This window comes from Tamandua tetradactyla, chromosome 3 (genome assembly GCF_023851605.1).
Source record: "Tamandua tetradactyla isolate mTamTet1 chromosome 3, mTamTet1.pri, whole genome shotgun sequence".
NCBI classification, from domain to species: Eukaryota; Metazoa; Chordata; class Mammalia; order Pilosa; family Myrmecophagidae; genus Tamandua; species Tamandua tetradactyla.
This window is the reverse complement of record NC_135329.1, coordinates 215,496,849-215,518,515: the sequence shown is the minus strand read 5'-3', so window position 1 is coordinate 215,518,515 and position 21,667 is coordinate 215,496,849. Positions and strand designations below refer to the sequence as shown.

The 21,667-nt window shown below is 51.7% G+C and overlaps 1 protein-coding gene across 17 annotated transcripts in view; it reads left to right on the top strand.

Annotated features, from left to right (window-relative positions):
- Nucleotides 1–1,017: 1,017 nt before the first annotated feature.
- Nucleotides 1,018–21,667, top strand: part of LRRFIP1 (LRR binding FLII interacting protein 1) — a 142,581-nt gene continuing 121,931 nt past the window's right edge. For 9 of the 17 annotated variants that reach the window (XM_077155589.1, XM_077155593.1, XM_077155591.1 and 6 more), the window contains exon 1: nt 1,024–1,113. In XM_077155589.1, coding sequence (XP_077011704.1) covers nt 1,024–1,113 — 90 coding nt within the window. Of the gene's footprint in view, nt 1,114–21,667 lie in introns of all 17 variants that reach the window. The other 8 variants (XM_077155588.1, XM_077155578.1, XM_077155576.1 and 5 more) reach the window with 1 other exon arrangement.

Here is a 21,667-nt window from a genome sequence, read left to right as displayed (position 1 = left end):
CTCGACTTCTACCTATTACACTGGACAAGAAGGCAAGGGCTTTGTACGCCTTACCTAATTCTCCAATTTATTTTTAAGTCCACCTGTGGGGATGAAGAACAGAAGCTTCAGAGAGCTTTTTCAACAAGTATTCACTGCCAGCAGCTGTGTGACAGGCCCATTCCTAAGAGTGCAGGGACAGGACCCTGCTTTCGGGGGTGCAGACCCTGGGGAGGGGCGCCGCGATCCTTCTGCACAGGGATAAGCAGGCCCCGGAGGAGGCTGGCCACGGTCCCGCAGCCCCGCAGCGGCGCCATCGGACCGCACCTGGGCCTGACCGCAGAGCCGGGTTCCCTCCCGTGGCGCGGAACTCACCGGCCCTGCGCCGCCCCTCCGCACAACCCCTCCGTGCAACCCCCGGCCTGAGAGCCTTCCCGCGCCCCGCGGAGGTCGCAGCTGCACCGACGCCCACGGCCCTGGCGCCAGTCGCTGCGCCTTCCCCCGCCGGCCTGAGATTCTCCGGGGGCCGCCACCGATCTCCAGGACCCCTACCCCGGCCCCTCTGCTCCCTCGGCGTTCCCCGCCGACCCTGATCCCCGCTGTCCCCGCCGCCGTCCTCCCGGCCCGTCCCTCGCTGTCGCCGAGCCCAGCCTGTTCGTCCCCTACCCCGCGGTTCTCCCGGGCGCCTCGACATCTCCCGGGTCCTGAGCCTCCTGACCCCCGCGACCCCTTGTCCTCCGCGGCCCTCGCGCCCGGCCGCTCGCGCCCAGCGCCCAGCTCTCCCGGTCGTCCCCGTCCCCGCCCTCGCGCCCGACCGCTAGCACAAGGACGCCCTAGGTCCCACTGCGTCCCCGGATCCGTTAGGTTCCCCGGCCTCCCCGCGTCCCCGTCCCCGTCCCCGCGCCCCCGCGCCCGGCCCGCTCGTCCCCGCGCCCGCTGACGCCATGACGCCGCGGCGGAGGGAGGGGCGCGGGCGAGGCCGGAGGGGCCGGCGCGCGGGGCGCGGGGCGCGGGGCGCGGGAGGCGGCGGCGCGGCCGATGGACATGGGCACGCAGGGCTCGGGGCGCAGGCGGCCCCCCACGCGCGAGCGGCTGACGGCGGAGGACGACGCGCTGAGCCGGGTCGCGCGCGAGGTGAGTTCCGGGCCCTTGGGCGGGGGCGGGGGCGGGGGCGTCCCTCGGCTGGGCGGCCCCGCACGCGGAGCCCGGGTCACGACCTCGGCGGCCGCGGGGAACAGGCCGGCCACGCGGCCCCCGGCTCGGAGCCCGGCCCCGGGGCAGCCGGGTTGGGAACGCTGCGGGCGGGCAGGGCGGCCCGGGCTCGGCCGGGTGGGGACGAGCGCGCCGCTGTGTGGAACCGCAGGGGGGGCGGCCGGGGGCCTAAGCAGGGATGGGGGCCGGTCTCCCGAGGCCCGAGGCCCGCATGGTCCTGCCCAAGGCGCTGTCTGGCGTCTGTCGTCGCCGGGAGGCTGGGTGCCGCCTGGGGTGCACTTGGGGGTCACTGTGGAGCCTGTTTCTGCCCTGAGCTTGCGAGCGGGTCGGGCGCACCAGAGGCCGTCGTCAGGTTCTTGGGCTGAGAGATCACATTCGGCCATGAACTTGGTCAGGACCACTTAGCCGGGCATGGTGGTCACAGGTCTGCAGGAGTCGCTTTCTCGTCCCCGTGGGTTCAACGTTAAGGGTAAACTATGTAAGAAACAGCCCAGCTCATAGTACATGTCTGTAGATATCTGTTGTATTAATAAGCAAAAAAAGTACAAAGCTAAATATAAATATTTGCTGAATGCAGCACCTTAAATATCATGCGCTCCTGTGAAGACATCGTTTATGAGTAAGGCGGTAAGAGCACACGAGTGTTTCTGGGGGACCCCGGCCGGGGGTAGTTCGAATGACCACTGGGCTGTGTTCTCCAGGTCAGTGTTTAAGGGAGAGGAATGAGAAGAATGAGAGTTCCCAGGCTCCCCCTTCTTATCGGCTGGTTTTGATAAAAATAGATTGAAACTAAAGGCCCGGGAATTCACCCTGGCTTGATGGGCACTTGTGGTCCTGCCTGACCGGGAACTCACTGTCTTACCTCCCACCTAGGGACACAGGGTTTGGCGAGATAGAGTAGACTTTGGAGTCCGACCTGACCTGGGTTTTGAAACTGCACAGATCCCCACCAGCCGTGTGGGTCTCAGGAAGGACCTCCTCTGAACTTGTGTTTTCCTGTTCTCTGAGAAGGAAAAAGAACCCCCCGTGGCTGTCAAAATGGAAGGCAAGTTGCGTCTGGAAAGTGCATAATTAGGTGCTGGGTCACTCTGTGATCTCCTGCACACACCCTCAGATAGGAATCAGCCGTGGGCTCCTAGTGATTTATTTATAAGGTTGGAGGTAGCTGGTGCAACATTTTGTGTTCTGCTGCAAATTGATTTCTGTATCCCAGCTGTGGTATTTAGAATCACCTGGCCAGTATCTAGTCGTCCTCGAGTTCCTGAGAGTTCTTATACAAATTAACAAGGTTTTCCTAGATAAATTTAATGCTTCTTTACTCACTCATAGCACGATGTTTAAATCACTGTCATAGGGAGACTGGGGGGTCAGGACTGAATCCCACATGGACCTGGCCTCGAGGAGCTGTGCTGGGAGGGAGTAATGGCCGATAGATAAATAACAACAGAAAACTAGAAAGGATCTGGTTTGAAAAGGACCAGAATGCACTGCTGTGAGATTCGGAAATGAGTGCATTTCATCTTGCTTTTGGGACCAGGAGTGGTGATCAGAGGCGGCTTCCTGGAGGAAGTGGCATTTTGAGCTGTTTGAAGGATGTATCAGGATGCTTTGATGCCAGTGACGGGGACAGTCACGTGGCAGCTCTGGCTCCTTTTCTCCCGGCACCCCTGCAAGGTCCCCCTACAGGTGGCTGTCCTTGCACTGGCTTGTGCCACACCGGCCTGCGTGGCGGCACCCCCAGGCCTCCCTCCTGCCCACACCCTGGCTGTCTGCGGGCCTCCTGCCCATTCTTGAGCCAGGCTCAGTGGCGGGCAGTTGACTTGAGGCCCCACTGGGCCCTGGGCAAGGGGTATGGCTGGATGCAGTAGCCCATCAGGCCCATTCCTGGAGCCCGTGGAAAGCGTGGGGTCCTGCGTGGAAACAGGACCCCTTAGGGAGGAGGAGGAGGTGCCGGGCAGTCCTGACAGGCATTGAGGAATGTGCAATCTGGAAGGTGAGCGGGGTCAGCAGGACGTCAGAGTCTCAGGGAAGGCTCCATCCCCCAGTGAGGGGGAGTGCGGGACACGGCTGCCGCTGGGAGGCCTCATGGGGACTGGACAGATTGTGGGGTCCTCATGGGGACTGGAAGGTTGGGGGGTCCTCATGGGGAATGGACAGGTTGGGGGGCCCTCGTGGCGAGCTCAGCGCTCTCTGCTGAGGGGTTGGACCTTCCTGGTAGGAAGCAGTGAAGGGGGAGCGTCTGAAGTGTCGCCTTTACCTCCTGGAGTTACGCTGTGGTCTCTGCCGTGGGTGACTTCCCTGAGAACCGGGTGTTATTTCTCGGTGCCATTGGTCTGGGCGTGAGCAGGCTGGGGGTCCGCCCTGTCAGGGTGGCTTTGGGAAGCAGAGGGGGCTGCTGTCCCACGGACCCGGACTGCGCCTGGCATATCCTGGGCAGAGGGGTTCTCAAAGCAGCTGTTTTTTTTCCCATCACGTTTAACTTCCTGCTGGCAATTTTTGGTGGCAACCCAGATTTCTATTTAGCCTCCTTCCCCGGAGGAAAACGAAATTGCTCTCCCGATGCCTGGAGCAGCTCTCAGTATTTCTCTCCGATGCAGACATCATTCCTGAATGAGAAAGGTGCTGTGAAAGCTCCTGGGGAGCAGTCTGCAGACCTTGGGAAGTTGCCGTGAGTTTGGCACTCGGCGGGGCCCCGACATGCTTGGGGCACCCCTCTTCTCCAAGACGGCGCCCCAAGGCGCTCACCCCGCCCAGGGCTCCCAGCCACCCCTTCCTTTGAGGCGCTGCGGCCACACAGAAGCCACCTTCCCGGGCAGGGGCACCTGTGACCTCCCACCTCTGCCCACCCGGGCTGCCTTGACCGGTGACTGAGCAGTCTGGGGGAACTGAAAGCCCTGCACCGTGCTCCAGCACTCCGGGGGTCAGGCCTGGGCAGGTGGCCTCATGCCCTCGGCCACCACCCGCCCCGTCCTGCCTCCGGCTCTCTCCAAACCCCGGCCTCAGACTCGGCTTCTGGGGGGCCCGGCTCAGGACCAGCCTCCCCTCATCTCGGGTGTCTCAGAAATGCAGGACACTTCATCCGAGGGGCCCCTTTCATCTGACTTCTCAAATAGCTTCCTTAGGTAGCCTGTCCTATAGGACCCTCTCTTCTCCTGGCTCTCAAGGCCGTTCAGCGGCGAGGCTGCGAGGATGCCCACATGGTTTTGCAGAATGGCCCCGGGACCGGGCTCATTTTGGAATCCCCTTTCCCTTTCCTCGGCAAGATGCTGATCTGGCCCCTCTGGGATCGTGGGATCCTAGCAGTGATCAAGTCAGAGTTGGGCACATTCCGGGGTCTCATCTCCCACCCCTGCCCTCAGGTGAGATGCAGTTGGGCCAGACGTTTACCTGGACACAGCCTCGAGGTGGAACTTCTCACTACAGCCCACTTCACTCCCTGGGACCTGCCATCATGCATTTGCTTCTCTGAGACTGACAAGAGGATAAAAGCCACCTGGACGCTGACTGGGGGGTGTCATCCAGGGCTTCCATTGGTTTGATTCAGTGCCCTGCCACCCTTTTCACAGGTGCCCACTGTGACCAGGTGGGAGAGGTGAGGAGCTGTCCTGCCTCGACATCTAACTCAGTTCCTCCTGAGAAGCTCTAGCCTTCCACAACATGTTGGCATGTTGGCGTGTCATCTGTGAGGCACTAGGAAGGTGGTGTGGTGAGGGTTCCCGGTAGATCTTCACCCCAAAGCCTGAGCTGTTGGGGGCCCGGTAGACAAGAAGGTTCTGACTGGAGACAGAGTCAGTAAGTAGCTCTGGACACCCGCTGGTCTCTGATGACCTGTATCCTAAGGCCAGCTGTGTCCCATCTCCTTTGGTGAATGGGCAAATCTTTCATGATCCTTTTGTCTAGCGGTTAGAAGTGTGCATGGCCTTCAGAAACCAGGGCACCTGGGTCCTGGTTGTGCCCTCACCTGTGAACCTTGTTGGGGTGCGGGAGAGGAAAAGGAGAGAGGGCACAGCGTGGGCTTTTGTGACCTCCTGTGTCTAGGTGTTCTTTGAAGCTTTGCTGCCCAAAGTGTATTAAGACCCATCAGAAGATTTTGGTATCATTTCTGCTTAACACAAGGAAAAGAAGCGCAGAGACGTGAAGTGGCTCACCTGAGCTTGTCTCTTACCACGTGGTGCCGAGATCAAATTATGGCTCTGTCCAAGGCCCTGTCCCAGGCAGGACCTCCAGCCACGCAGAGCTGCTTCCCGCCCCTGGCACCGTCACCCCGACTGACCTCTGAGCTGTTGGCAGAGCATTTCACGGGACACAGGGCAACATTCTTCTCGCCTTACTGGGCCTCTCCTCACCTTTTCTTGTTCTTCCGTCTTTCAGAAATGAATTTTCATTAAGCAGAGTAATATGAGTATTTTAACCCTTGCCTCATATTCTTAGGCTTTCCTCCGCCAGCACCTGGATGATCATTTAAAAATATGTAAGAGTGCGTCCCTTCTCCGATTCAAACTCTCCGATGGCTTCTTCTGTCCTCGGTAAAAAGCCAAGTCTTGAAATGGCCTGAATGATCAGGTAATTATCTCCAGGTTTATAAAAACGACGCAAATGCACTAGGCCTTGATTTATCAACCTCAGATTTCTGCTCCGGAGGCTGTGGATTTGTGCTCACAGGATCCGTTCATACGTTCTCCCCACTTTCCCCCCTCCGCATCTTCCCGTTTTGGCTGCATTGTGATTTTGGGTAAAATAAATGTTCACGGGCAGGGTGACAAGCTAGTTAGAGTGTGGGTGCTGGAGTCAGATTTCCTAGGTTCAAATCCTCAGTCTGCCACTTGCTTCGTGACTTAGGGACAGTTACTTAACCCTTTGTGCCTCCGTTTTCCTGTATGTGAGCTGGGGAAATTTTAGCGCTTCTCACAGAGTGGGTGCAAGGGTAAAAGGAGGCAGTTCATTAAAAAAAAGAAAGAAAAACCTAGAACAGTGGCATAAAGTGAATGCTCAGGAAATGCTGGTCATGATGCAGGGCCAAGGAGCAGGCTATGGCATTTCCTTCCTCACGTAACTCTCAGCTTTTTCTGGGCTCCATCATGTCTTGCTTATCCCTCTCTACCCCCAAACAGTTACTTTTCAGTCCATATATCTAACACTAAATATTCATAGGCTTTTCCACCGAAGACTGCTCAATACTTTTTCCTAAAGAACCAAGCAGATCAGATGATAACGTGTCAATCCGTTTTATCCTTCGGACATTCCCCCCTGGAGCCTCTGCCCTGTGGTGTGTCTGCTCGGGGGGTCCTCGGGGCAGGATGTGGCTGCTTCCCTGTGCCAAGCATTCTGCAGTAGCTTCCTGGGAGAGGATGCGTTTTCTGAGAGTCTGCGTGTCTGGAGATGTGTTTGTTCTCCTGTCACACTTGACTGATAGTTTGGCTGGGTATAGGTCTTGTTTTTTTTTCTCATGGGCAGGTGCCAGGAATCAAACCCAGGTCGCCGGGGTGGCAGGCGAGAACTCTGCCTGCTGAGCCACCATGGCCCACCCATAGTTTTATGGTAAAAATAATTTTCCAAAGAATGAAGAAGATATCTATGTATACTAATGATCTCCAGGATGTGTTTTTAACTAAAAATAATAATAATAATAATAATTGCAGAAAGTGGACAGAGTATGCTTTCTCCTGTGTGAGAAATGATTTGGCTGCATTTGCATAAACACTGTCAGAACACACTGTAAAAGGGGTGGGGATCAGTGTACTTTTCATATTGATTTAATATTTGAACCATGTGAGGCTATTACCTATTCAATAAAGTAAACTTAAAAACGATTTTCTGTCACAATTTTGAAGGTTTTTTTTCTATTTTATTCTTACTTTCAGAATTTCTTTGAGAAGTTTGATGCCTAAAAATATTTTCACAATCTTGTCTATTGCCTGCCTTACTCTCCAGAAGCTTTCAGATCTTCTCTTTATCGTCAGGGTTACAGTTGTTGTTTTGCTTCCATTTATGAGCATTCATTGGGTCCATCTAGTCTGAAAACTTCTATCCTAAAATTCTGGGAAATTTCCTTCGGTGTTTCCTCCGGCCATTCTGTCTGTTCTCTCAGGAATTCCTGTTGCTTGGATAGAATCTCCTTTTCACTCTATTTTCTAACTTTTTATCTTTGGGTGGTATTTTATGGGTGATCACACAACCTTATTTTCCAACTCTTCTATGAAATATACTCATTCTACATTCAATTTGTAATAGATTTTGGTGGTTGTTTCTGTTCCTTTTTTTATAGCATCCTTTCTTGATCCACTAATGCGGTGTCTTTTCTGATAAGTCTGAGGCTGGTCATTGTGACATTTCGTGTTTTTGCTGACATTTTGTTACCTGCATCCCGCCTCCTCACTCCTTTCTTCTCCTCTGTGTCTGCCTCAGTCTCTGTCTTTCGTCTCGGAGTCTTTCCCAGATGCTGCGTGGCCCTTGGTGGTGTGTGCGTATTTGAGAGTGTGGCCCTGAGGAGCTGTGAGCATGCGTTGGCCAGGGCGCCGCATGGGGACAGATGGGGCCGAGGTGCTGGTACCCCACGGTGGGTCCCAGGCCTGACACACAGCCGGGAAGTGAACCCGCCTCCCCCACCTCCAGGCCAGCCCCTCAGCCATGTTCCAGTGTGTGGAGAAAACCAGGCTTGATGCTAGCTAGGGAAACTGTGCTGATTGGATGCCTTCAGATGGAAAGTTTTGTTTTTGATTAAAGGGGCTGGAGGGACTGAGAAGCAGATTGAAAATTACGCTGAGACTTATACCAGGGAAGAACAGTTAACCTCTAGCATCCATTCAGGTCAGACAGGGCAGCTAGTCATCCCCATAGTCTTTTGCTGAGGGTGGAATAAAATGCCAAATAGATGAGCAAGCAAAGAAATTTATTTAAAAATGTAAGACTTTCAGAGCTTCAGTGTCCGTTGATTTGCTTGGAAAATTCTCTAGGATCTAGAGATAAACTTTCCATAAAACAAGCATCAAACCCCTGGAGGTTTAGTAGGCAGAATGTGATATGGTCTTGGCAGTGGGCAAACCCTCGAATCAGCAAGTCTGTGTGAGCCGAGCTCTCGGGGGCCTCGACGGGTGTTACGTTGCGATGCTTCCACCTGCCCCTTGGCTTGTGGGTGTCAATGAGAAGAAGCAGGTGTAGCGGTCGTAATAATATCTGAACATCGAAAACCAGGAGATCTAAAGTTGTTCATTATGTTTTTAACCTCTGTCATGTAAGTTTATCCATTTTTTTTTTACCATTCTGCTTGACTTTTTTTTCATTTTTCTTTTGTACCCTCATTTGTGACATCCCTTAGGAATGTGGGAAGTTGTGGGGTTTTCCAAGGTTGACCCTCCGAGAGATGAGATTTCCAAACTGACTGAACGGCAGGCGTGACCGCTGGGCACTGGGAATGGGGCTAGGATGTGCCTATGGAACCAGATCCGAAAATGTATTTACTTTTTTTTTTTTTTTTTGGCGGGGCTACATGGTGTGGGAGAGTTTTAATTGATTTAAATTTAAATAGCCGCAGAGGGCTTATGGCTGTCGTGTCGAGCCCTGCAGCCCTCCGGCGATGATTTGTCCTTGTCTTGTGGGCTCCGTAGCACTTGCAGTCAGACATGGAGGAGGCAGTGCTGGGGCAGTTGTCGAGCAGGGGCTGGAGGACAGGGTCAGGGCAGGTGGTCTAGGCTGGTGATCAGGGCCGGTCAGGTCAGGAGTTGGGGTGGGGGATGAGGACTGAGCAGGGCAGGGGGTCAGGGCAGTGGTCAGGGCAGTAGTTGGGGCAGGAGGCAGGGCAGGGGATCAGGGCTGGTAGGGGCAGGTGGTCACAGCAGGGGTCTGGGGCAGGGGGGCCACAGCAAGGGGCTGGGACAGGGGACCGGGGCAAGGGGCCAGGTCAGGGGGCCGGGGCAGGTGGTCACGACAGGGGACCGGGGCAGGGGACCGGGGCAGGTGGTTACGACAGGGGACTGGGGCAGGGGACCGGGGCAGGTGGTCACGGCAGGGGACCAGGGCAGGAGACCAGGGCAGGTGGTCATGGCAGGGGACTAGCGCAGGGGGCCAGGGCAGGTGGTCATAGCAGGGGACCGGGGAGGGGGCCGGGGCAGGGGGCTGGGGCAGGTGGTCACGGTAAGGGACCGGGGAGGGGGCCGGGGCAGGTGGTCATGGCAGGGGACTGGGGCAGGGGGCCGGGGCAAGTGGTCACGGCAGGGGACCAGGGCAGGAGACCGGGGCAAGTGGTCACGGCAGGGGACCAGGGCAGGAGACCGGGGCAGGTGGTCATGGCAGGGGACCGGGGCAGGGGGCCGGGGCAGGTGGTCATGGCAGGGGACCAGGGCAGGAGACCGGGGCAGGTGGTCATGGCAGGGGACTGGCGCAGGGGGCCGGGACAGGTGGTCGGGGCTGAGCAGGCATGGCTGAGGTGGAATGTGCCCGAGGTAAGTGCGGGGCTTAGCGGCGGGCGCAGGCTCTTCATGGGGTGCCCTGTAGGGTTACCAGGCTGCATGCGCTAACCTTAGCCTTACCTGTGCCATTGTCCCTTTCAGAGAGGAATGAAATCACCCTGGCTGCCTGGCAGGGGCCCCATGTGCCCTCCGGATGGTGGGGCTCATCATCTCGTCCCCGATAATTGTGCTCGTGTCTAGGAGACCCCTGTGCTGGGCTGGGCGGGGGATCCCCAGGAATTGTGGATCCAGGGTCAGAGCCGAGGCCCTTCCTATAGGATGGGGCTGGGGGGTGACGTGCAGGAGACAGAAGGGAGGGCAGTGTGTGGGAAAGGCACGAGGGAGGGCAGGGAGGTCATCCTGGTGCACGAGGGGCTAGGGCGGCGCTCGGGCTGGACATTGGACGCGGGGACGGCCCTGTCCGCCTGGGCACCAGCGAGCGGGTGGCTGCGGTGCTTTGCAGCGTGCCTGGGGCTCCTCCCACGTGGTTTCTGCTCCTCCATGCCCAAAGTCGGGTCTAAGCCACCGTCGGGTCCCTCGAGCCGCACCCTTCTCCGGCGGGACTCCGCGCGCTGGTCTTGGGGGGACCTGGGGATGGTGATGGGCTGGCACCCAGGCCGCTTCCCCACGTGTGGCCTCTGGGCGCATCTGACCTCTTACAGGCCACTCTGCGTGGAGTTCCGGGCCCAGCCCCTCCAAAGGCTTTCCCCTTCCTGAGCGCCTCGGCCTTGGGCCTGGGGGGCACGTGGGCACGGGGGGGGCTGCTGGCTCTTCCGCCACCCCATGTGGTGACCTTGCTGCATGGCTGCCGTGCCCGCCTGGCCTTCCGCGTGCCTCAGCTGTGGCCCCAGGGCCTCCCACGTGCGGGGCTGTGGCTGCTCTCCACGGGACACAACACGCGGACGACCCAGCAGGCTAGTGCCGCTCTGACCTCCCTCCATCCAGGCATCTGTGGATGTCGTACGGGGGCCCCAGGTACCCTGAAAGAGTGGGTGGAGCAGGCGGTGCAGGGAGCTGGGCATCAGTTCACACTCGGTGGGGCGTGGCTGAGTCCCTGAGTGTGCCTGAGCCGATAGGCAGGTGGCAAGGAAAGGGGGCTGTGCATGGTGACCCACGGGCAGCAGCGTCCCCGCCTCCTCCGTGAGGATGTGCTGGCTTGTGGGTGGAGGGGTACGGGGGGCTCCCGGACGAGGTGAGTGAGCTCCTTTCTGTCTGTCTGAGGAGCCCTTTGAGGCTGAGCTCGGGTGCACTGGGTGACCCCGGCGTGACCACCTGGCCAGGGCCACAGACCAGCGATGCAAAGAACCCTTCTGTGTTTGGGGCAGCAGAAGTTTCTTCCTCTCTTAGTGGGACGGCCCAGGAATAAGGCAGCCCAGCCAGTGCGTCCTTTCAGCCGCTGTGGCCGACCCTGTTCCCTGGCTGAGTGGCCCAGGCCGCCTTGAGACGGCAGCATGTCCCACCTCTCCAGCCACCCCTGGCCTCACCTGCTGCCCATGGCTCACGCCGTTGGAAGAACTTGTCTGGGTGCTGAGCTGGGTGCGTTCTCCTGTGACCCCATAGTCCTCCAGGTGTGGCTGTGGGAGGGGGTCAGGGAAGGTGCCTCATTGGTTGGGTGGTGCTGGGGGCCTATGAGGGCTGCACCCAGGCCGGGAGGCCCCCAGGGCAAACGGGGGCAGGGGATGGACAACAAAAAGACCAACGGCCAGTGCGTTTCCATGCGATTGAAACTGCCCTGTGGATGCATGAGATTTTTATTTCCTTATCTGGAGTGATGCAGATATTCTAAAGATGATCGTGGTGATGACCACACAACTGTGTGATGGTGTCGTGAGCCATTGATTGTACACCATGCATGGACTATACGTGTGAGGATTTGTCAATAAAAATATTCCCAAAAAACAAAACCCTCCCTGCCTGTCCTAGGCGGGCCCGTGGCTGTCGTCCCCACTGGCCTTCCTTGTATAGATCCCTAGAGCTCCTCAGGTTGCACAGCCCCTCCTGGGGACCTTGTGGCTCTCAGCTCCTCCCTTTCCTCTCCTCATTCTTGGGTGTGGGATGCAGCCCCTGCCCTGCTTTCCTCCATTTGTGGGTGAGGGAACTTGGCGTGGGAAACCCCCAACGCCCTCTGCCCGGGCCCTCCTGGCCCTGCAGGGTGTCAGGGCTCCCTGGCCTTGGCCTGGCAGGTCCGGCCCCCTGGCTTCCTTTTCCATATGCAGGGTAAAAGGAAAGCCCACCTCGCAGCACCTGTCACAGGCGATGAGTCAGCCCAGGGGTTCCTTTCGGTTTGATAAATCTTTTCTACTTGGATTTTTGTTTATATGAACAGTGTCACCCTTTCAAGCTATTTTTAATGTTCTACATATATTTTTGAATATTTTCTAAATGGGACCCATGATCGTTAATAAATTATACTAACTACAGCATCTAATGGGAGGATAAGCTTACAGGGTAATGGGTTGTTCTAGTTTGCTAGCTACCAGAACACAGTATACCAGAAACGGGATGGCTTTTAAAACAGGGAATTTAATAAGTTGCTAGTTTATAGTTCTAAGGCTGAGAAAATGTCCCATTAAAGCAAGTCTATAGAAATGTCCAGTCTAAGGCATCCAGGGAAAGATCCTGTTCTAGTTTGTGAGCTGCCAGAATGCAATATATCAGAAACAGAATGGCTTTTAAAAAGGGGAATTTAATAAATTGCTAGTTTACAGTTCTAAGGCTGAAAAAATGTCCAATCAAAAGCATCCAGGGAAAGATACCTTGGTTCAAGAAGGCCGATGAAGTTCAGGGTTTCTCTCTCAAGTGAGAAGGCACATGGCGAACACAGTGTCATCTGCTAACTTTCTCCCCTGGCTTCCTGTTTCATGAAGCTCCCTGAGAGGCGTTTTCCTTCTTCATCTCCAAAGCACTGACTGATGGACTCTGCTTTGTGGTGCTACAGCATTCTCTGCTCTCTCCAAATTGTTCTCATTCTCTGAAATGTTTCCTCTTTTATAGGACTCCAGAAACTAATCAAGACCCACCTAAATGGGTGGAGACATGTCATCACCTAATCCAGTTTAACAACCACTCTTGATTAAATCACATCTCCAGGGAGATGGTCTGATTACAGTTTCAAACATACAGTACTGAATAGGGATTATTCTACCTTTACGAAATGGGATTTGGATTAAAACTTGGCTTTTCTAGGTCCGTACATCCTCTCAAACCAGCACAGATACCTTGGGGCAAGAAGGCGGATGATGTTCCGAGTTTCTCTCTCAGCTGGAAGGGCAGTGGTGAAGTCTTTCAGCTTTCTCTCCCAGCTTCTCATTTCATCGAGCTCCCCCAGGGTTGTTTTCCTTCTTCCTCTCCAGTGTCTGGTGGCCCCGGCTCTCGGCCTCACGGTGCTTCTCGGCTCTGCTGTGGCTTTCTGTGGCTCTGTCGTTCTGCCCTCTGAGAATCTCGTGGCTTTCTCTCTTGTCATTTTCTAGCTTTTTCCAAAGTGCTTCTTCGTTTAAAGGATTCCAGTAAAACCAATTCAAGACCCACCTGGAATGGGTGGAGACATGTCTCCACCTAATCAAGTTTAATATCCACGCTGATTGAGTCACATCTCCATGGAGATGAGCTAATTCAAGTTTCCAACATACAGTCCTGAAGAGGGATTAGAAGAAACCGTTGCTCCCACAAGGTTGATTAGGATTAAAACATGACTTTTCTAGGGTACATAAACCCTTTCAAACCAGCACACAGGTTATACCCTATACTATCTGACAACGTGGTTTTTTATACAATTATTTAAATACTGAAAAGTAAAACAGATAGAAATCTATCATAATTCCACTATAAAGCTTTTGGAATATTTCCTTCTAGCCTTTACCATCTATTTTGTTACACATGTGCATACTTTTTACAAACATAATGTACTTTTATTGCATAATTATGATGTACGGATGTGTGTACCGTTTTGTATCTAGCTTGTTACATGTGGGTTGTTCGGACATGGCTGATCCTGGCCTGGGAGGGCTCCATGGAAGCCTTTTTATGGGGTGCTGGGCTGGTCGAAGGAGGGCTCGTCCCCGGGCCTCACAGGTGTGGTGCCCAGCTCTGCTTCCAGCAGAGGCGGGCCCGGGGCTTTGGTGCTTCAGTTTCCTGGACTGTAGAAGGAAGTTGAGCTGAGGGGTGGACGTGGGATGGCACAAGCCAGCCACGGGAACTGGGGAGCCTCCCTGCCTGGTCGCCCAGCCAGGCCTGGGTATACCCTTCCACTGCTCCCCCGGTCCCACTCTCACTGGCCCGCTGTTTCCCTCCAACTGGCTCCCCCACCGTGTTAGACCCTCTCTGGTGGACCCCCCCATGCCTGGCACACAGCCTGGCACACAGTTCCTGCCCACAAGCTACCCATTGAGTGGATGAAGGTCCCCTGCCTATTCAGTTTGGTGGTGGTGAATATATTCATATTCATGTAAAAAATAACCTTTGGCCATGGTATTCACAGAAGTCCAAACGGCCCCTGTAAGACTCTGTGTGTGAATTACATAGAGTGGGTGTTCTAGTTTGCTAGCTGCCAGAATGCGATATACCAGAAACGGAACAATGTAAAAAAGGGAGGTTTATTAAGTTGCAAATTTACAGTTCTGAGGCTGTGACAATGTCCAAATTAAAGCAAGATGTTCTAGTTTGCTAGCTGCAGGAATGCAATATATCAGAAACAGAATGGCTTTTAAAAAGGGGAATTTAGTAAGTTGCTAATTTACAGTTCTAAGACTGAGAAAATGTCCTGATTAAAACAAGTCTATAGAAATGTCCAATCAAAGGCATCCAGGGGAAGATACCTTGGTTCAAGAAGGCCAGTGAAGTCCAGGGTTTCTCTCTCAAGTGACAAGGCAGATGGTGAACACAGTCACAGTTTCTCTCTCATCTGGGAGGGCTCATGGAGAACATGGCATCATCTGCTAGCTTTCTCTCCTGGCTTCCTGTTTCGTGAAACTTCCCAGGAGACATTTTCCTTCTTCATCTCCAAAGGACGCTGGCTGGTGACTCTGCTTCTTGTGGCTGTGTCTTTCTTCTCTGCTCTCTCTGACTCTATCATTCTCCAAAATGTTTCCTCTTTTATCGGACTCCAGCAAACCAATCAAGACCCACCCCAATGGGTGGAGACACATCTCCCCTAATCCAGTTTAACAACCACTCTTGATTGGGTTACATCTCCAGGGAGATGATCTAATTATATACAGTATTGAGTAGGAATTATTCTGCTTTACGAAATGGGATTTTGATTAAAACATGGCTTTTCAAGGGCACATACATCCTTTCAAACCAGCACAGCAAGGCTATGGAAATGTCCAATCTAAGGCACCTGTGTTCAGGAAGGCCGATGATGTTCAGGGTTTCTCCCTCAGCTGGAAGGCACGGGACAAGGTGTGCTAGCTTTCTCTCCAGGCTTCCCTGGGGCTCTGTCCGTTCTGTTGGCTCTTTAGGTTCTTGTAGCTCTTTCCAAAATGGTTCCCTCTTAAAGGGCTTCAGTAAACAACCCCACCTTGAATGGGTGGAGACCCACCTCCATGGAAACCAACTAATCAAATTACCACCCATAACTGGGTAGGGGTCACATCTCCCTGGGGACAATCATAAAGCTCCCACCCAGCAATACTGGGTTAAATACTGAGGATTAAAGGACATGGTTTTTCTGGGGCCCGCAACAGATTCAAACCAGCACACTTCTTTTTCAAGAGCACTTTCAGGATTTGCCTTTAGCTATACTAATCAGATTTGTGTTTCCTAATCCCCTTCAAAAGTCAGATTCAAACTGGCAGTGGACTTCACAGGTGGTCCACCCAGCTGGCCGTCGGGACAGGTCAGAGTTCCTGTCCCTGTGGTGACAGCCACGTCAGAGTTCCAGCAGGAGGCCGGCTCCACCCAGAAGCCAGGGCTGGCCACAGAGGGTCCCTGGGGCTCGTGCAAGACCAGCCTGTGCTGGCTGCTTTGGGGGTTACTCTGGGTGCCATATGGAACACTCAGTAAGGCACACAATGCTGTGGGAAACCGTGGAACCAGTGAACTAAAGCTTTCCTCCAAGTTCCCATGAAAAGAGATGTTCTGCAAACCCTTACAAATGTCCTTGCCTGGCTTGGGGAGAGCAGTCAGCACGGTGGTGGGCGTTGGGGCCTGCAGTTGGGAACCTGGGTCTGAGGCCTGGCTTTGCACCTCAGAAAGCTTCGAAGGGCTTCTGAGCCTCAGTGTTCTCCCTCGTAGTGTGGAGGTGATGATGAGGGGCTGTGGGCACTGGATCCGGCAGTGTGAACACGGCGTCAGGAGGTGCTGCCCTGGACGCATGGCTTGGCGGGCCTCGCGGAGCTGCCTGGAATCCCAGTGAGTCTCCTCCGTACACGGGCCCCGTGGAGCTGCCACGCAGGTCGTTCTGATGACAGACACGTGCGCCTGCCCTACCACGTGAACCCCAGGAGCCCAGCCTTGGTGGGGAGGGGGCTGCGGGGGGGTGGCCTCATCACCACCCCCCTCCAGTCTTCACTGAAATGTCTTCAAGCTCAAGTTTGCCCGTAGTCTGACCGTGTGAGCCGTCTGAAAACTGTATGCAATAAGGGTTGTGAAGAGCCTGTCTCGTACAGAAGAGTGGTTTTAATCTTTGCATAGAGCTTTGCTACTCTGTGCAGAAGGACTTTCCTGAATCCAGCCTTTTCCCAAGAGCCCTGGAAGGCTCTGGACTCTTACAGCTTTATTTAGACTTTGCAATAAACAGCACCTGCGGCTGCTTCTCTATGTTCGTTCTGTGTCTTCGGTTGCATTTTGCAGAAGTTAATTGTACAGTGAACCTGCAAAAAGCCCTCATCCCTCATGAAGTGGAGTCCCTCAGCTGGCTTGTGTTAGCCTGCCAGCTAATCTGGAAGGGTCTTCTGCTCAGATTTGGACTTTCACAACTGTTGCCCTGAAAGGGTAGCTGTTAAGTTGCTTAAACCAACCTGAGAACACAGAGCACCTAGGGTTGGGATTGCTGAGGGGGTTGATATTTCTGGGGATCAGTGGTTCTCAAAGTACTGCAGTCAGTGGTACCCACACCTCTGGAACCTATTGGAAATGCTGATTCTTGGGGCCCCCACTGCCCCACTGAGTCAGCCACCCTGGATGAGGCCCAGCCATCTGAGTTTTGACAAATCCAAATCTCCAGGGGACTCTGCTGCCCATTTAAGTGTGAGAATCACAGTCTTAGATAAAGGAATGCTGTTAGTGTAATTCTAAAGATGGAAGGTGGCATTTACACTGCTATTCCAGATTAAAATGTCATGGCTCTTTTTTGCACAAATGACTAAGGTGTGAACTCCTTGTTTCCATCCTAAACATTTAGGTCACTGTAACCTTCACACTGGTTGGCGTTGCTTGTTGAGGAGATTCTCCTTCTCACTGGCTTCCCTCCCCTTTCCCTAAGTAAGAGCCTGGATATGGTCCCCAGCCCTGGAGCCAGTTTGCTCACACACAGCTGGACACTGGTGCTGTTGTTTAATGTTGGATGCTTAGATAGATGTATGATGGGTGGATGTATCAATCGATCAGTTGATCAGTGATTGGGTGGATGGACGGCTGGATGAGTGAATGGGTGGTTGGATGGATGAGTAGATGGATGGACGGATGGGCGGATGGATTCAGCCCTACTTCACAGTAACATTTAAAAATTCCAGTTTTTTTTGGAAATAGAACAGAATTCCAGAAGGGTCACCAAAGGTCACTTACAGGTAAATGATTTACCAGAAACCTGTTGCTAGTAGGACTTTAATTTCCCAAGATGTTGGTTCTGGTTCCACCTCATGCTGGCCAGGTCAGGCAGCAACCTTATTACCCCTTGTAGTAACAGGATACAGAATCGAGAACCAAAGCAGGAAACCGTGCTTGCTCATACCTGTTCCCTCTTTCCAGACGCTTGTTTTTATGACTTTTTCTCTTTGGTTTTCTCCATTTGCTTTTCTGGTAATGTATGCTCTTGGAAAAGAAAGTTTGCGTGGTCCCGGCGGTGGAAGGCTTAGTCCGCTGGAAGTGGTGTCCAGGTCGGGTTGCACCGCACGCTGCCAGTGCAGTGAGATCGCATCCCCATAAAAGGCGCTGACTGTGTCCCTGAGCTCGGTCACCCTCCGCCAGGGGCCAGAGGAATTTGAACCATGTCTGTAGGACATTCTGCTGTGTGTTTTCCTTTTTGAGGTGTAGGGTTTAGATTGGAGGAATTTAGGTGTATTAATATACCTTGCCAGGTGCAATAAATAGCTGCCTTTGCCTGACCTTAACTTCACGTCAGTGCTGTGGTGTCCCGTAGACTCCAGGACTGGCTGAAAACACTTAGAGGAGAATGATAATTGGTGCTAATGTGTTAGCGGCAGGTTGGAGAGCTCTCGGATGGAAATGCAAATGCTTAGAATGTTCAAGTGACTTGTGAATCCAGAACACTTAGCTAGACTTATCTTTAAGGGAAAAGGTACCCTGTTCTGAGCAATTGTTTTTTATTGAACTACACATTGATTTCTCCAGTTTTTCCACGAAAGTCTTCTTTTCTACCCCAGGATCTAATCCAAGATTCCGCATTGCACTTTGCCATCTTGTCACCTCAGTTTCTCCTAACCCATGACAGTTTCTCAGTCTTCCCCTGGCTTCTGCTGCCTGGGCACTTTTGGTGGGCAGGTATTTGGTAACACGTCCCCATTTGGGTGTGCTGAGTTTTCTCATGATTGGACTGAGGTTGTGGCTCTACAGAAGTCCACAGAGGTGATGTGCCCTTGTGGTTTGCCGGGCAGCTGGAACTGATGCCACACACTGGGTGACTTAACAGGAGTTTATTGCTCATAGCTTTAAAGACTGAAAGTCCGAAGTCAAGGTCTCGGCAAGCCCTGCTTTCTCCTGAAGTCTGTAACAATCTGATGCTGCCTTGCCACCATCCTTGGGGGCCCTTGGTCTGCCTCTTTGCCGACATCACGTGGCGCTATTGCTCTCCTTAGTCTCTTCCTGTGACTTCTGCTTCTGCTGACTGATTGTGTCTGAATTTCCTTAGCTTATAAGGTCTCCGGTCATAGTGGATTAAGGCCCCCCCGGTTCATTCTGGCCTCATCTAAGTGGACTCTTTGAAGATCCTGATCACAAACGAGGCCACTCCTAGCTGATGATAACAACTTCCAGATGTTCACAAATGGGTCACATTATAGGAACGTGGACTAAGACTCAAACACGCCTTGATGGGGCACAGTCCCATCCCCGGGGCCCCTTGCCGCTCGTGTCGAGATCCCCGGGATTTGTACGTGGTCAATCACTGGTGACGCTGACCTTGGCTCCTCGGCCCACGGTGGTGTTTGCCAGACCTCTGCACCGCAAATGTACCACTTTTTCCCTGTCCCTGCTCTGTTCACTGGGAGTTGGCCACTGGCTCCATTCGCCACCCAGGAGAGTCCCCACCCTGGAGAGCAGAGGACCCCAGAAGCGGTGTTAGGTTAAAGCCATGGCATGACTAGCCAGTGTTGGGGCGGGAGGTACTTTGCAGCTGTGCAAATATCCTGCAGCACCTTAAAGAAATTGTCCGTGTATAAGTTGTTCTTTTTTATTTTTTTTTTATTTTTTTTATTTATTTTTTTTTTTAATTTTTAAAAATTTTTTTTTTAATAATTAAAAAAAGAATTAACAAAACAATTAGAAATCATTCCAATCTACATGTACAATCAGTAATTCTTAATAACATCACATAGTTGCATATTCATCATTTCTTAGTACATTTGCATCGATTTAGAAAAAGAAATAAAAAGACAACAGAATAAGAATTAAAACAATAATAGAAAGAAAAAAAACAAAAAAAACAAAAACAAAAAACCTATACCTCACATGCAGCTTCATTCAGTGTTTTAACATAATTGCATTACAATTGGGTAGTATTGTGCTGTCCATTTCTGAGTTTTTATATCCAGTCCCGTTGTACAGTCTGTATCCCTTCATCTCCAATTATCCCTTCTCTCTTTTTTTTTTTTTAATTAACGGAAAAAAAGAAATTAACCCAACATTTAGAGATCATACCATTCTACACATGCAATCATTAATTCTTAACATCATCACATAGACGCATGATCATCATTTCTTAGTACATTTGCATTGGTTTAGAAGAACTAGCAACATAACCGAAAAAGATATAGAATGTTAATATAGAGAAAAAAATAAAAGTAATAATAGTAAAATCAAAACAAAACAACACAAAACAAAACAAAAACCTATAGCTCAGATGCAGCTTCATTCAGTGTTTTAACATGATTACTTTACAATTAGGTATTATTGTGCTGTCCATTTTTGAGTTTTTGTATCTAGTCCTGTTGCACAGTCTGTATCCCTTCAGCTTCAATTACCCATTGTCTTACCCTGTTTCTAACTCCTGCTGAACTCTGTTACCAATGACATATTTCAAGTTTATTCTCGAATGTCCGTTCACATCAGTGGGACCATACAGTATTTGTCCTTTAGTTTTTGGCTGGATTCACTCAGCATAATATTCTCTAGGTCCATCCATGTTATTACATGGTTCACAAGTTTATCTTGTCTTAAAGCTGCATAGTATTCCATCGTATGTATATACCACAGTTTGTTTAGCCACTCTTCTGTTGATGGAGATTTTGGCTGTTTCCATCTCTTTGCAATTGTAAATAATGCTGCTATAAACATTGGTGTGCAAATGTCCGTTTGTGTCTTTGCCCTTAAGTCCTTTGAGTAGATACCTAGCAATGGTATTGCTGGGTCGTATGGCAGTTCTATATTCAGCTTTTTGAGGAACCGCCAAACTGCCTTCCACAGTGGTTGCACCCTTTGACATTCCCACCAACAGTGGATAAGTGTGCCTCTTTCTCCGCATCCTCTCCAGCACTTGTCATTTTCTGTTTTGTTGATAATGGCCATTCTGGTGGGTGTGAGATGATATCTCATTGTGGTTTTGATTTGCATTTCTCTAATGGCCAGGGACATTGAGCATCTCTTCATGTGCCTCTTGGCCATCCGTATTTCCTCTTCTGAGAGGTGTCTGTTCAAGTCTTTTTCCCATTTTGTAATTGGGTTGGCTGTCTTTTTGTTGTTGAGATGAACAATCTCTTTATAAATTCTGGATACTAGACCTTTATCTGATATATCATTTCCAAATATTGTCTCCCATTGTGAAGGCTGTCTTTCTACTTTCTTGATGAAGTTCTTTGATGCACAAAAGTGTTTAATTTTGAGGAGTTCCCATTTATTTATTTCCTTCTTCAGTGCTCTTGCTTTAGGTTTAAGGTCCATAAAACCGCCTCCAGTTGTAAGATCCATAAGATATCTCCCAACATTTTCCTCTAACTGTTTTATGGTCTTAGACCTAATGTTTAGATCTTTGATCCATTTTGAGTTAACTTTTGTATAGGGTGTGAGAGATGGGTCTTCTTTCATTCTTTTGCATATGGATATCCAGTTCTCTAGGCACCATTTATTGAAGAGACTGCTCTGTCCCAGGTGAGTTGGCTTGACTGCCTTATCAAAGATCAAATGTCCATAGATGAGAGGGTCTATATCTGAGCACTCTATTCGATTCCATTGGTCGATATATCTATCTTTATGCCAATACCATGCTGTTTTGACCACTGTGGCTTCATAATATGCCTTAAAGTCAGGCAGCGCGAGACCTCCAGCTTCGTTTTTTTTCCTCAAGATGTTTTTAGCAATTCGGGGCACCCTGCCCTTCCAGATAAATTTGCTTATTGGTTTTTCTATTTCTGAAAAATAAGTTGTTGGGATTTTGATTGGTATTGCATTGAATCTGTAAATCAATTTAGGTAGGATTGACATCTTAACTATATTTAGTCTTCCAATCCATGAACACGGTATGCCCTTCCATCTATTTAGGTCTTCTGTGATTTCTTTTAGCAGTTTTTTGTAGTTTTCTTTATATAGGTTTTTTGTCTCTTTAGTTAAATTTATTCCTAGGTATTTTATTCTTTTAGTTGCAATTGTAAATGGGATTCGTTTCTTGATTTCCCCCTCAGCTTGTTCATTACTAGTGTATA